The sequence below is a fragment of the Ursus maritimus genome, unplaced genomic scaffold (assembly GCF_017311325.1).
Source record: "Ursus maritimus isolate PB19 unplaced genomic scaffold, ASM1731132v1 scaffold_31, whole genome shotgun sequence".
In the NCBI taxonomy this organism is placed as follows: domain Eukaryota; kingdom Metazoa; phylum Chordata; class Mammalia; order Carnivora; family Ursidae; genus Ursus; species Ursus maritimus.
In genome coordinates, this window is record NW_024425675.1 from 8996127 (window position 1) to 9012057 (window position 15931).

At 36.2% G+C, this 15931-nt stretch overlaps 1 protein-coding gene across 1 annotated transcript in view; it reads right to left on the bottom strand.

Moving 5' to 3' along the window:
* The window catches only part of ANKRD26 (ankyrin repeat domain 26), a 120111-nt gene that overhangs the window by 23797 nt on the left and 80383 nt on the right, over positions 1-15931 (bottom strand). The window contains 4 exon segments of the mRNA XM_040645302.1: positions 3596-3629; positions 10455-10567; positions 13760-13853; positions 14184-14254. Of these exon segments, the coding sequence (XP_040501236.1) occupies positions 3596-3629; positions 10455-10567; positions 13760-13853; positions 14184-14254 (312 nt within the window).

A 15931-nucleotide genomic window follows, 5' to 3' on the forward strand; every position in this document is an offset into this window, starting at 1 on the left:
AACCAAAACTGGACCTTTTACCTGATCTCCATTAACGGAAATTCTGAAAGAAATAGGCAGCTTTGAGTATTTTTTAATCAATCGAATACTCAATCTTCATTCTACTTTCATCAGTGAGGAAATAAAGAGAACATTATGGAATCCTTTTTAATCTTTTCAGTAGCAAACCAAATGAACTGTCCTTTGGCACTATTTAAATTAAATATAATTTCTCCTTTCTCTTACTCCAAACTTATTTGTGTGGGGAGGTAAGTAAGACCATCTCCTCTTTATGTTGTACCACAATGCTTCCCCATATCATACAAACTGGCTTTGAAATTTTTTTGGAATTCAAATTGCTAATCCATTTGTCTCTGATAACTCAGTTAAACACTACCTGATATTTTACAGCCGTATTCTTGAAATAATATAATGAAATGTTTATTCCATTAATTATGTATTGAGCTATTACATTATCTTTCTTAAAAATTATTTATTTTTAAAGATTTTATTTACTTACTTGACAGAGAGAGAAACAGCCAGCGAGAGAGGGAACACAAGCAGGGGGAGTGTGAGAGGAAGAAGCAGGCTCCCAGTGGAGGAGCCTGATGCGGGGCTCGATCCCAGGACCCCGGGATCATGCCCTGAGCTGAAGGCAGACACTTTATGACTGAGCCACCCAGGTGCCCCTATCTTTCTATTTAAAGTCCAAGAAGATGGATACAGACAACTGTGTTTTCTGAGAATGTAGGATCTGTGCCAAGAACAGGATCAGCACCAGTGTTATACACAAGAACCAAGTGAAAAAGTATCTGTGAGTTGCAAGATGATGGATTAGCTAGATTTGAACACAGGAAAGCCGACGGCCCAGAGTTCATCTTTTCCTTCCTAGATGGTGAAATTTATGGATGAGTCTATGCTTTATCACAAGTTAATAAAACATAATGAAGTAAAGAGTAGACAGCAGATCCTACAACCAAGATTTGGTGGAAATGGACGTGGGAAGCACTGAGTGAGAGACTTAAGATATGAATGGAGAAAAGAAACAGGACTCTATCTCTTTGAGCCTGACTTCACATCATATCATGGAGTCAGCAAGGCATAAGCTGGTAAAAGGCTTCTTCGAGAAGCAAAAAATTTCTACAGGAGTAATGTTAAGTTCTACTACACTGACTTTTTATTATTACATTGAGTGGTAATTTGCAAGACGAGCAGGGAAGAATTCTCATAAAATTTGATTGGGGAGTGACGTAAGGATAGAAATATTGATCAGTGTATTAGAACTGACAATCTAAAAATAAACTGTCACATTATGGTGAACTGATTTTCAACAAAGGTGTCAGACAGTTAAATGGAGTAAGAATAGTCTTTTTAACAAATGGTACTGAGACAAATGGATATCCACATGCAAAGTAATAAAATTACACCTCTACCTCATAGCATATATACAAAATTAACTCAAAATATAAGTGCTAAAATTATAAAACTCTTAGGAAAAAAACATAAGTGTATCATTTGCGACTGGATTTGGCAACAGTTTCTTAGATAGGACACCAAAAGACAAAAGCAGATTAAGTATATTTCATCAAAATTAAAAACTTTGCTTCAAATGTCACCATCAAGAAAGTGCAAAGGCAAGCTACTGAATAAGAGAAAATATTTGAGAATCCTATATCTGATAAGGGATTTGTATTTAGGATATTTAATAACTCTTATAAAAATGAAAAGACAATCCAATAAATAAATGGGCAAAAGGATTGATTCGTTCTTTAAGGAAGATATAAAAATGGATAATAACCACATAAACAGATGAGATGCTCAACATAGTTTTTTTCTTTTAAGATTTTATTTATTTGACAGAGAGAGAGAGAGCGCACGCACAAGCAGGAGGAGCTGCAGAGGGAGAGGGAGAAGCAGGCTCCCTGCTGAGCATGGAGACCGACGTAGGGCTCGATCCCAGAACCCTGGGATCACGACTGAAGCCGAAGGCAGACGCTTACCCGACTGAGCCACCCAGGCGCCCCACAAAGTCATTAGTTTTAAGAAAAATACCAATCAGAAGGGGGAATGAACCATGAGAGACTGTGGACTCTGGGAAACAAACTGAGGGCTTCAGAGGGGAGGGGGGTAGGGGGGTAGGATAAGCCGGTGATGGGTATTAAGGAGGGCCCATATTGCATGGTGCACTGGGTGTTATACGCAAATAATGAATCATGGAACACTGCATCAAAAACTGGGGATGTACTGTATGGTGACTAATGTAACAAAATAAAAAGTATATAAAAAAAAAAGAAAAATACAAATCAAAACCACAAGATCAATGGAACTCATCCAGTGTATTATGCTAAGCTAAACAAGTCAGTCAGAGAAAAATAAATACCATATGATTTGCCTCACAGGTGGAATTTAAGAAACAAAACAGATGAACACAGCAGAAGGATGAAAAAAAGAAGAGAAAGGGAGGCAAACCATAAAAGACTCTTAACTACAAAGAAAAAACTAAGTGTTGCTGTAGTGGAGGTAAGTGGGTTGGGGGTGGGCTAGATGAATGACGGGTATTAAGGAGGGCACTTGTTGTGATGAGCACTGGGTGTTGTATGTAAGTGATGAATCACTAAATTCTACTCCCAAAACCAATATGTTAACTAACTAGAATTTAAATAAAGACTTGAAACAAACAAACAAAAAAACCCATAAGATGACACTGCACACCCACCAGGATGGCTATAATAAAAACAACAGATAATGACAAACATTGGCAAAAGTCAGGAAAATGAGAACCCTCAAACACTGCTGATGAAAATGTAAAATGGTGCAGCCACGTTGGAAAAGTGTGGCAGTTCCTTAAATGTTAAAAAAAAAAAAAAAGGTTAAAGAGAGTAACCATGTGACCCAGCAATTCCATTTATAAGTATATACCCAAGAGAAATGAAAATGTTCACATACAAACTTGTACATGTGTGTCTACAACAGCATTATTAACAACAGTCAAAAAGCAAAACAAACCAAAGGCCCACCAACTGATAAAGGAATAAATAAAATGTGGTCTGTCCACATAGTGGGATACTATTCAGCAATAAACAGAAATAAAGTACTGACACATGCTACAAAATAGGTATACCTTGAAAACATTATGCTAAATGAAAGAAGGCAGTCACGAAGGAACACATATTGTGTGATTCCGTTGATATGAAATGTCCAAAATAGGCAAATCTATAGAAACAGAGAGTAGAGTACTGGTTCCCTAGGGCTAAGAAGAGTAGGGAAGGGGAAACTAGCATAGGGTGACAGGTAAAAGGTACAGGGTTTCTTTCTAGGGTGACAAAATGTTCTAAAATTGACTGTGGTACTCTTTGAATATGCATGTTATGTTCATTTATCTCAATAAAGCTGTTACAAAAAAAAATGTAGCGAGTATATAAAATTAACAGGAAAATCTGTATTTCACTGCTCAAAGCACTGAGTGACTTATTTGCCAAAATTAAATGATTTTAGAGTCCCAAAACTAATTAAAAATTACCTTATGCTTTATCATATTAATCTGAGTATCCATTTCAGTTTAATTGTTTTTTAAATCTCCATGGAAACTAAGCTCTCCATTTTCATATTCACTTACCTCGCTTCTTGTCATGCTTAAAAGTTTCTTAAGTCTGCAGAAGATATAGAATGAGTAAGTCAGGTTCTTTAAGAGTAAATATTTAATAATTATTTAAATAGATACTATGTTCTAGCCCATAAACAAATCTATAAATTATGATGTCTCAATTGACCCAATCTCACACTGTTTGAGAACATACTAACTAAATAATAATCTTAGATAAAAAATATGGAGAAAATTTTTATGATACATATGGCAGTCAAAGAGTTAAAACTGTAACTACATTAAGAGTTGTTATTATTAAGATTAAAGTTATTATTAATATCTATTTTCAGTATGTTAATATAATAATCTCTTATTAAACGGTGACTATAAACGAGAGACTAGTATCCAAAGTGAAGAAGAAAAGCCTACTTATCTATGAATGTTTTAAAAAGACACAAAAATAAATTTTGGCACCTACTAGCCACAATCTCCAACAAGAAAATACATACAAAAAACATCAAGGGAGATCATTCAAAAGGGAGAAACAAGAAAGAAAAATCTTTAAAGTCTGAGTTGAGAGGGAGAAGGAAGAGAGAGCTTTAGTAGAAATGAAATCAGCAAAGAGATAATGTGTGATGGTCTATGAGACTCTTTTAGAAAAAAAATCTACATGTCTTGGCTAGGACACTGTTAGCAAAGTGAAAGGGATGCAAAACAATGCAGAGAAAGAGAGTTAAATGAAAGAAAAGTATTGATGAAAACCAGAGAACAAACTTAAGCACTCAGCAAATAAACAGAAAAGAAGCCCTGTGGGAGCTACAGAGACACGGGAAAGACTCTTTTTTTTTTTTTTTTTTTAATCTTAGTGGTAAAAACACTACCGCTCATTTTACTCAAAATTTTTGAGTCAGACATATATTTATAATAAAAAAATGCAGAAAGACACTATAAGCCAGTTGAATCAGAAAAGATGGCAGAGGAGTAGGATTGCTTAGTTTTATCTGCTCCGGAACTCACTAGATAGCTTATCAAACCAAACAACTGTGAACTCAACCAGAGATCTAAGAAAAGAACGGCTGCAATTCTACAAATAGAAAAGTGACCACCTTTGGGAAGGGTATGTGTTGTGGTGAGCGCTGTGTATTATGTAACACTGATGAATCACAGACCTGTACCCCCGAAACAAGTAATACATTATATGTTAATAATAATAAAAAAAAGAAAAGCAACCACTTTCTGCAAATCTTTGTTAATTTTCGTTTTTACAGCTACATGTTATCCTTTCATTGTATTTAATTTTATTTTTATACATAGAAGTTTCTCTCTCTTTACAATGTTGGGATGTAGTTTTCTAAAACACAGACCACAATACACACGGGGTCCAGTGTATTATTCTGTTCTGTTCACGTCTCTGATTATATTCTTTGTTAATTATTCTTCTCTTAATTTCTTTCCTTTTTGGTTTTGGGTCTCTTCTGATTTGTTTTTAGTGTGTATTTTACAGGAGTCCTTGTTGCCATTTTAGTATTTTGTTCTCTCATTCATCTATTCTTTTCTGGAAAGAATGACAAGATGGAAAAACTCACCTCAAATAAGAGAACAAGAGACAGTAATGACTGCCAAGGATCTAATTATTTTGGCTATAAGATGTCGGAACTAGAGTTCAGAATAAGAAGTATAAAGATACTAGCAGGGCTTGAAAAAAGCATAGAAGACACCAGAGAATCCCTTTTTGGAGAAATAAAAGAACTAAAATATAATCAAGTCGATATCAAAAAGGCTATTACTGAGATGCAATAAAATATGGAGGCTCTCACTGCTAGAATAAAGGAGGCAGAAAGGAGAAGCAGTGATATAGAAGACAAAATGAGGGAGAATAAAGAAGCTGAGAAAAAAGAGAGAGAAACTACTGGATCACGAGGGGAAAATTCGAGAGATAAGTGATACCATAAAGCAAAACAATATTAGAATAATTGGGATCTCAGAAGAAGAGGAAAGAGGGGGTGGCAGGAGGTATATTTCAGAAATTATAGCAGAGAACTTCCCTAATCTGGGAAGGAAACAGGTATTCAAATCCAGGAGGCACGGAAAACCCCCTCCAACATCAATAAAAGTAGGTCAACACCTTGACATACAGTAGTGAAGCTTGCAAATTTCAGAGACAAAGAGAAAATCCTGAAAGCAGCTCGGGACAAGAGGTCCTTAACCGACAAGGATGAAAACATAAGGCTGGTGGGCAGGCCTGTCCACACAGAGCTGGAAGGCCAGAAAGGACTGGCATGATATATTCAATGTGCTAAATGGTAAAAATATGCAGGCAAGAACACATTATCCAGCAAGGCTGTCATTCAAAATAGAAGAAGAGATACAGAGTTTCCAGGACAAACAGAACCTAGAAAATTTGTGAGCACTAAACCAGCCCTGCAAGAAATATTAAAGGGGATCCTTGAAGCCAAGTGAGAGCCGCAAAGTAACACAGACCAGAAAGGAACAGAGACAATATACAGAAACAGTGACATTACAGATAATACAATGGCACTAAATTCATATCTTTCAACAGTGACCCTGAATGTAAATGGGTCAAAAGCCCCAATCAACAGACACAGGGTATCAGATTGGATAAAAAAGCAAGACCATCGATAGCTCTCTGCAAGAGACTCCTTTAGACCCAAGGACACTCCCGATTGAAAGTGAGGAAGTGCGAAAACCATTTATCATGCTAATGGCATCAAAAGAAACTGGGGTAGCAATCCTTATATCAGACAAATTAGATTTTAAACCAAAGACTGTAATAAGAGATGAGGAAGGACACTATCAAATTAAAGGTCTATCCAACAAGAAGATCTAACAATTGTAAATATTTATGCCCCTAACATGGGGCACCTATTATATAAACCAATTAATAACAAAATAAAAAACACATCAATGATGATACAATAATAGTAGGTAGGGGACTTAAGCCCCACCCGCTGCAATGGATAGATCACCTAAGAAAAGATAACAAAGAACAAGGGCTTTGAATGACACACTGGACCAGATGGACTTCACGGATATATTCAGAGCATTTCATCCTAAAGCCACAGATACACATTCTTCTCTGCACATGGAAACTTCCAGAGTAGATCACACACTGGGTCACAAATCAGGTCTTAACCAGAGCAAAAAGACGGAGATTATGCCATGCATATTTTCAGAACACAATGCTTTAAAACTTGAACTCAGTCACAAGAAAAAATTTGGAAGGACACAAATACGTGGAGGTTCAAGAGCATCCTACTAAAGAATGAATGGGTCAACCAGGAAATTAAAGAAGAATTAAAAGAATCATGGAAACAAAGGAAATGAAAACACAACTGTTCAAAACCCGTGGGATGCAGCAAAAGCGGTCTCAGAGGGAAGCAGAGCAATCAGGTCTTTCTCAAGAAACAAGAAAGGTCCTAAATACACAACCTAACCTTTTCACCTAAAGGAGCTGGAGAAAGAACAGCAAATAAAGCCAAACAGCAGAGAAGAGATTAATAACACCAGAGCAGAAATCAATGAAATTGAAACCAAAAGAACAGTAGAACACAGCAACGAAACTGGGAGCTGTTAAGAATTAGTAAGATCGGAAACCCCTGGCCAGACTTAGCAAAAAGAAGAGAGAAAGGATCCAAATAAATAAAATCACAATGAAAGAGGAGAGATCACAACCAACACCAAGGAAATACAAACAATTTTAAGGAACATAGTAGGAACAACTATAGGCCAACAAACTAGGCAATCTGGAAGAAATGGATCATTCCTAGAGACTATAAACTACCAAAACTGAAACAGGAAGAAACAGAAAACCTGGACAGACCCGTAACCAGCAAGGAAATTGAAGCAGTTATCAAAACTCTAACAACAAACTCCAAGGCCGATGGCTTCCCTGGGGAGTTCTACCAAACATTTAAAGAGGAATTAATACCTATTCTTCTGAAGCAGTTTCAAAAATAGAAATGGAGGAAACTCCAAACTCTTCCTATGAGCCAGCATTACCTTGATCCCAAACCAGACAAAAACCCCACCAAAAAGGAGAATTACAGACCAATATCCTGATGAACACGGATGCAAAAATCTCACCAAGATACTAGCCCCACAGGATCCAACGTACAAAAGATTATTCACCACAACCAAGTGGGATTTATTTCTGGGCTGCAAGGGTGGTTCAACATCTCGCAAATCAATCAATGTGATACACTAGAGAAAGAAAGGAGCAAGGACCACATGATCCTCTTGATAGACACAGAAAAGCAACTGAAAAGTTCAGCATCCTTTCTTGATTAAAACTCTTCACGGTGCAGGGATAGATGGAACAGAACCTCAATATCATAAAAGCCATCTTCAAAAGCCCACAGGGAATATCTTCTCCATGGGGAAAACCAAGGACTTTTCCTCTAAGGCCAGGAGCACGGCAGGGATGTCCACTCACCACTGTTGTTCAACATAGTACTAGAAGTCCTAGCCTCAGCAATCAGATAACAAAAAGAAACAAAAGGTCCAATCCGCAAAGAAGAAGTCAAACTCTCCTCTTTGCAGAGACGTAATACTCTGGTGGAAAACTGAACAAGACTCCACCCAAACTTGTAGAACCCATAGAGAATTCTGCAAACTGGCAGGATAGAAAATCAGTGCACAGACATCAGTTGCATTTCTATAGACTAACGATGAGACAGAAGAAAGAGAAATTAAGGAGTCAAACCCATTTACGAATTGCACCAAAAACGCAAGATATAGAATTATAGAAATAAACCTAACCAGAAAGAGGCAAAGGCTCTGTACTCTGAAAACTCTAGAACACTCATGAGAGAAACTGAGGAAACCACAAAGAAATGGAAATACATTCCTCGCTCATGGACTGGAAGAACAAATATTGTTAAAATGCTATGCCACCTAGAGCAGTCTATACCTTCAATCCAATCCCTATCAAGATACCATCAACTTTTTTCACAGAGCTGGAACAAATAATCCTAAAATTTGTATGGAACCAGAAAAGAACCCATAGCCAAAGAATGTTGAAAAAGAAAACCAAAGCTCGGGCATCAAATTCCGGATTTCAAGCTCTATGACAAAGCTGTAATCATCAAGACAGTATGGTACTGGCACAAAACATTCTGTTTCTTTTTCAATGAAACACAATAGAGACCGAAATGGACCCTCAACTCTATGGTCAACTAATCTTCGACAAAGCAGGAAAGAACAGCCAGTGGAAAAAAGTCAGTCTCTTCGACAAATGGTGTTGGGAAAATTGGACAGCCACATGCACCAAGAATGAAACGGGACCATTTTCCTACACCATACACAAAAATAGACTCAAACTGGATGGAAGACCTAACTGTGAGACAGGAACCCATCAAAACCCTAGAGGAGAACACAAGCAGCCACCTCTGTGACCTCGGCCACAGCAATTTCTTGCTAGACATGTCTCCAAAGGCAAGGGAAACAAAGACTTCATCAAGATGAAAGGCTTTTTCCACAGCAAAGGAAGCAGTCCCCGACACCAAAAGACGACCAACAGAATGGGAGAAGATAGTTGGCAAACGACATATCAGATAAAGGGCTCGTATCCAAAATCTATAAAGAACTTATCAAATTCAACACCCAAAGAACAAATAATCCAGGCAAGAAATGGGTGGAAGACGTGAACACACATTTCTCCAAAGAAGACATACAAATGGCCAAAAGACACATGAAAAAATGCTCATCACTCGGCATCAGGGAAATGAATACAAATCAAAACCACAATGAGGTATCATTTCACACCAGTCAGAATGGCTAAAGTGAACAAGTCTGGAAACGACAGATGTTGGCGCGGGTGCAGTGTAAGATCCCTCTTACACTGTTGGTGGGAATGCAAGCTGGTACGGCCACTCTGGAAAACAGTATGGAGGTTCCTCAAAAAGCTGAAAATAGAGCTACCCAACGACCCAGGAATTGGACTACTAGGGATTTACCCTAAAGATACAAATGTAGTGATCCAATGGGGCATCTGCATCTCAATGTTTATAGCAGCAATGTCCACAATAGCCAAACTATGGAAAAAGCCCAGATGTCCAATGACAAATGAATAAAGGAGATGTGGTGTATATATACATACACACATATACACAATGGAATATTACTCAGCCATCAAAAAAATGAAATCGTGCCATTTGCAGTGACGTAGATGGTACTACAGGGTATTATGCTAAGCGAAATAATTCAATCAGAGAAAGATTATTATTTGATTTCACTCATATGTAGAATTTAAGAAACAAAACAGAGGAGCATAAGGGAAGGGAGGGAAAAATAAAAGCAGATGAAATCAGAGCAGGAGACAAACCATAAGAAACTCTTAAAAATAGGAAACAAACTGAGGGTTGCTGGAGGGAAGGAGGGTGGGAGGATAGGGTAACTCGATGATGGACATGAAGGAGGGCACCTGATGTAATCAGGACAGGGTGTCTATATAAACTGAAGAATCACTGAACTCTACCTCTGAAACTAATAATACACCATATGTTGATGAATTGAATTTAAATTAAACAATAACACAAAATAAGGAAATAGAAGCCAAACCAAGATAACTTTTGATGTGATTAAAGAATGACACAGATAGGTTATTAGATACTAAAATATTTGTTTGAAGGGAAGAACACTATTAAAAGGAAAGGTTACCAAAGAACAAAGACATCTTGCAGAAACGATTCAAGGTGGACGATGAAAAGTGCAGTTGTTATTGTTAAGGGAACTACTGTTATTATTTAAGGAACTTAATTAAAGTGTAAGTGTAATATTTTGGCAAGAATTTGTATTTAGGTTTTAATAAAGTAAAATTATATTTAAATCAATTAATTAATGGTTAAAATGATCTGAAATATTACAGTCTTACCTGGTAATCTCTTTTTCTAATTCACCATTTTTCTTCATTTCTTGATCTAAACAACATTCCAGAGATTGTTTTAACTCAATAAATTTCTTCATCTGTTCCCTTTCATTGTCAGACTTTGAAAAAAATTTTTAAAGAAAATGATTTTTAAAAATCTAGATACTCATTTTTCTTTCATAAAATATTATTTCTCATGAATTCATGACTAGTACATGTTTAAACAGGTTCATAAACTACAGTTTATTAATTTTATAAATTAATTTTATCACTATATAAATGGTTCATAAAACTACATTATATACATTTAAGTTTAATTTATAATTTTAAATGTATATAATGTAGTTTAAATTTTATAATTTTAAATTTTATCTAATGTAGTTTTACAAACCTGATGCCAATAAAAACAATTTCAAATGTAAGGACCTTTCTTCAAACAGCTTAAATTGATTTTACACTATTTTTTCCAGAATTTAAATTGCCAAAATTTACTTGTGAAATACAGAGGTTCTTACCCATATTAAGTGTTAATGAAAAAATTTTAAAATTGGCTATATTTACATTTTACTTTCTAACGATGCCCTAGAAACATTTTCATCCGTAGCTTAAGATACTCTGCGTTTTGTGAGATCACACCTTTCTAAGATAACCTCTGAAAAATTCCCATGCAGTCCCCATTACAGTTTTGATGATCATCAGACTTTAGGATGAGATACTGCCATTTTCTGCAAGCATTTCAAGCATTCTCTACAAAATTTCAATTTCTTCTTTTCTATTAACTACTTTTCTCTTTAAATAAAGTTTAAGCCTTCTCGATATTATAGAAAAACTTTTGCTTAACTCCTGCAGCATTTTCTATCATCCTGCTTCTCCCCTTTTGCTGGCCTTGAACATTCTCTATTTAATGTGTCCTTTCATCCACAGATTCGACTTTTCATCACTTTTCTTCTTTTCACTAAAATCTGAGCTTCAATCCTGGAATTCCACTAAAAAATTTTGAGGGTCATCAAGGATCTTTTTTTTAAAGTCCTTATCCTACTTTACTTCTCAGCAGCCCCTGAAAACAAGACCACACCCTCCCCTCTGCTCTTCTAATCCCATTTTATTTCTAAATGACAGCAACCGCTAACATTTAGTCCCTGACCCTTGCTATTCCTCTTTACAAATCCTCTCAGAGTTGTTTAAATCTCAAGGCTTCAAAACCAGATTCTCTAATCTACATTTCCAGCCTTGACCCCTTTACTGAGGTCATCTGCACTTTTGATCTTCCTTCTAGTTCCTCACAGACAATATTCAAAACCACATACTCAAAAACCATTACCTGACGTGGATTACATCAGGTAGTTTTTTTAAAAAAATTATTTATTTGAAATAGAGAGAGAGTGCACGAATGGGGGAAGGAGCAGAAGGAGAGGGAGAGTGAGCAGGGAGCGTGATGCAGGGCTCAATCCCAAAACCCTGAGCTCATGGTCTGAGCCGAAAGCAGGAGCTTAACTGACTGAGCCACCCAGGTGCCCCTAGACAGCTTATCTTCTACAGTTTGACTCTTTTAGGTATTACTTCGAGTGTATTGTTATTTTATAATCTCAGGGGGGCACCCTTACCCTTAGGATGCTGACACCATACTTTGTCTTGCTTTTCTTTTATGAAGCAAAGGTTTTTCACAAGGGTCAAGATTATCAACTGTTTGCCTTCGTTTTCTTTTGAATAATTTCCTATTCCATAGAGATTTGATCTTATGGAAGTCTTCTGAAGTTCTTTTCAGACACATATTTGACTATATTGTTTGGAAGCTTAAGTCAGCCTAGAGTGATATATCTCTTCTTCCCAATCCAGATTCTTCACCTCAAAACTGTGTCCATCAAATATCTTAACCCAGGTAGTCTCTGGCCTGGGGATTCATGAGATAAATCCTTCTAGAGAAGTTAGGACTATGGACTGAGTTGGTTGAAAGCTAAGTTTTTGTTTCACAGGGTAGACCTTAAAGTGGCTAATAATTTTCTGTCATAACCCTAATTCATTTCCATTGGAATCTACAGAATAGCTATGGATATTCTTAAAAACCTTACAATATTTGATACCTTTCTTAATAGATTTCTGTATGACACTGGAGGGGAACAAACCCTGGCATTCTCATTCACAGAAGACTCTTCATTAACTAATTGTCCTGTTACTTAACGCTCAGTGAAAAGTACAGTAATACAACGTGACTAATTTATATGAAATCTAGGAAAAAAATAATTTTCAAAGTTTCTTGGGCCACGGAAAGGACCAGTCAACAGAATGTGCCAGTTCCCCTGATAGGTATAGCTGTATAATGAAATTTGCAAGTATGCAGCTTTTGTGACTAAAAGAAACTAGTGGTAGGTGCATCTACCTCATTGTTCCAAGTTAGGACTCACAATGCAGTCCTCTCATCTTACATCATTGGTAGCCTCTCCTACAAAGGAGGGTGTAAATGGCACGAGAATCTGGTTCTGCTTGGTAAATAGTTATATCGTTTTCACTACATATCAATAAGTTGGAATCGTGGATTGCACATTAATTTTTTCTGAGATTCGATTGTTAAATCTCTGAAAGGCTGATTAATTCAAGTGAATGAAAAGAAATGAGCTCCAGAACTTGCAATGAATGCTAGGAGTACTGTTAACTATGTAAGGCCCTGATTGAGCACTTATTTCTACTTTTTCACTGGCACCTCTTTTCCTTTTCAAAATCCAACAAAGAGAAAAATATATTCCTTTGAGAAAAACATTTGCATAATGCATAATGACCTAGTCATTCTTGATGAAGACGACAATTTACAAATTTTTAATTACAAATCACAACAAATTATCATTAAAGTAATCCATCCTCAAATCTCACTGAAGGGTTTAGATTACAAGAGAGTCAGAATTCAAGATCAAATTATTACTCAAAGTTTGGGAATTTTTAAACATATTGAAAAATATTAGCAGGGATTCAGACACCTGTATACCAATAATCACAGCAGCATTACTAACAACAGCCAAAAGGTGGAAAAACCCAATTGTCCACTGACAGATCAACAAAATGTGCTATGTATAAAATATTGCTTTTCTTAGACTATCACAATCTTTTTTATTACAATCTTGCTATAAAAATTATTAATTTATGAATTCAGTCAACTTCATCTATAAAGAGGAATTATACTACTAGTAGTCAGGTGCAATAATATAAATAAACATTTTTATCAGTGAAAATTTTCATATTATCCAAAATATTCTTATACACTACTACTAGAGAAATAAAAATTCCTTTTCAGTAGGACAGAAATTAAGAGACTGACTTACCGAACTTGTACTTAACAGGTTTTCCTGAAGCTCTTCAATTCTGCCCGCTTGCTTTTTGACTCTAGCTTTTAACTCAGCATTTTCACCTTCAAGCCTAAAATGTGTATTTTAAAATTATTCTCACACACAAATTTTAAAAGTACCATATAACTTCTAAACAGACATTTAAAGATCTTACATAAATTCTTAAAAATTTAAAAAGTAGGAGATTTGGCAATTGTGCCATTTTTCTGGTTTTGTAGTTAATGTGCAAAATTTAAAGATAATATGCAAAAATTATACATTTCAATACAGCACAAAGCTGAAATTTTTATCTAGATTAACAATGATGTATTTATTGTCATCACTGATATATTTCTCATACTACACAGCTTATCCGCTTTATAAATACTCAAGCTATTTTCTGTGCTGCTTTAAATTGTACTTTTGCACGTGATCTTTTGACTTCTCAATACATCTTACAGCCTCTGCGTGTCGATCTTGTGCTTCTTGCAACTAAAAAAGAAAAGAAAGAAACACTTTTAACTACTGGCAATCTACTATAAAACCACCATCAGCTATTTTTGTAAATAAAATTTTATTGGACACAACCACACTCTCCTCTACATACTGATTCATGACTACAGCAGAGTTGAGCTGCTGCAACAGAGACCTATGGCCTACAAAGCCTAAAATATTTACAGGGAGTCTGCTTCTCTCTCTCTCTCTGCCCTTCCCCACTGCTCGTTCTCTCTCTCTCTCTCAAATAAATAAAATCTGAAAATAAAATACTTACAAACCCCTTACAGAAAAGTTTACTGACTTCTCAAGTGCTAAAACGTAACACTTTTCATGTTTTTAAATTTTATTTTATCAGATAAACCTACAAATTTATATATTGGTCAAAGGGGGAAAGATAGAAAATTACCTTATGGGAAACATTTCTATTTTTGTATTCCAAGCACCACATCAACTATAATTTTGAATATTCACGTATGTGAATGACCATGGCTATTCCAGTGATTATAGAAGTTAACATGCTGCTTTCAGTGACAACCAGGTATTTCACGGAATAGTATGAGAGGCAGTATCTTCGTAGGAACCAGAATGCCTACGGTCCGAATTCCCAACACCACTGGGTATTATTAGCTGTGTGACCTGGAACAAATTACTTAAAATTTCTGTGTCTCAGGTTCTTCTTCTGTAAAATGAAGAAAATAACAGTATCTACCGCACTGGGATGTTGGAAAGATTAAATTAGGAAATATGCATGAACTCTTTAGAAGGGCATGCAGCACACACCGATTTCTAAGTGTCTGCAATTAGCATTATTATTGTTGCTGCATGTTACGTTCTAATCATATTTGATATTTTAGGCAGATGACAGGCCAATGAAAGTGGTCTCTTCTCCAAGTTATACTGAAATTATTCTTCATATCACTGAAAGTGGCAGCAAATGGGGAGCACGAGGCCCAGAATATATCCTCAGTACTTCAAAAAACTTGTACCAATTCCACTAGATAACAGTACTTTTTCCCACTTATAATAGTTCTAACTTACTCCCTCTCTAGACTACTCAGTGGACAATGCTCATGGACTACAGTGCCAATAGTACCTCCTAGACTGAGTAATAAATAATTTACATGACCATCAGAGGCAAGGGAAAGCCACTGACGTGGAAATAATGGACTCTTGCTAAATCAATGTTCCCAAATCATTTCATGTTTATATTGTTTATCTTAGCAACTGTTTAAGTTACACTGCTTTAGCAAGTACTCTGATGAATAGATTAAAGCTACGTGGTATGGCATATCAGAAAAGCTGTCCCCAGGGGCTCCTGGCTAGCTCAGTAGGAACATTCAACTCTTGACCTTGGGGTGATGAGTTCAAGTCCCACAATGGGTGTAGAAATTACATAAACAAACAAACTTTAAAAAAGAAAGGAAAAAAAAGAAAGAAAAAAGAAAAGCTGTCCCTGGAGCTTTATAGTAAAGTGCTAAAATCTGTAAATCTCAGTTCTGGCTGCAAAATGAAGAAAAGCAAATTTAGACTGTTTTTCCATGGGGGGGGGGGAGAAGTATTTGATAGAACACTTCTCCTCTGTCAAATTAAATGCTTTCAATTTTACATTTAATTGCTTAAAATAGGGGCGCCTGGTGGCTCAGTCATTAAGCGGTTGCCTTCGGCTCAGGG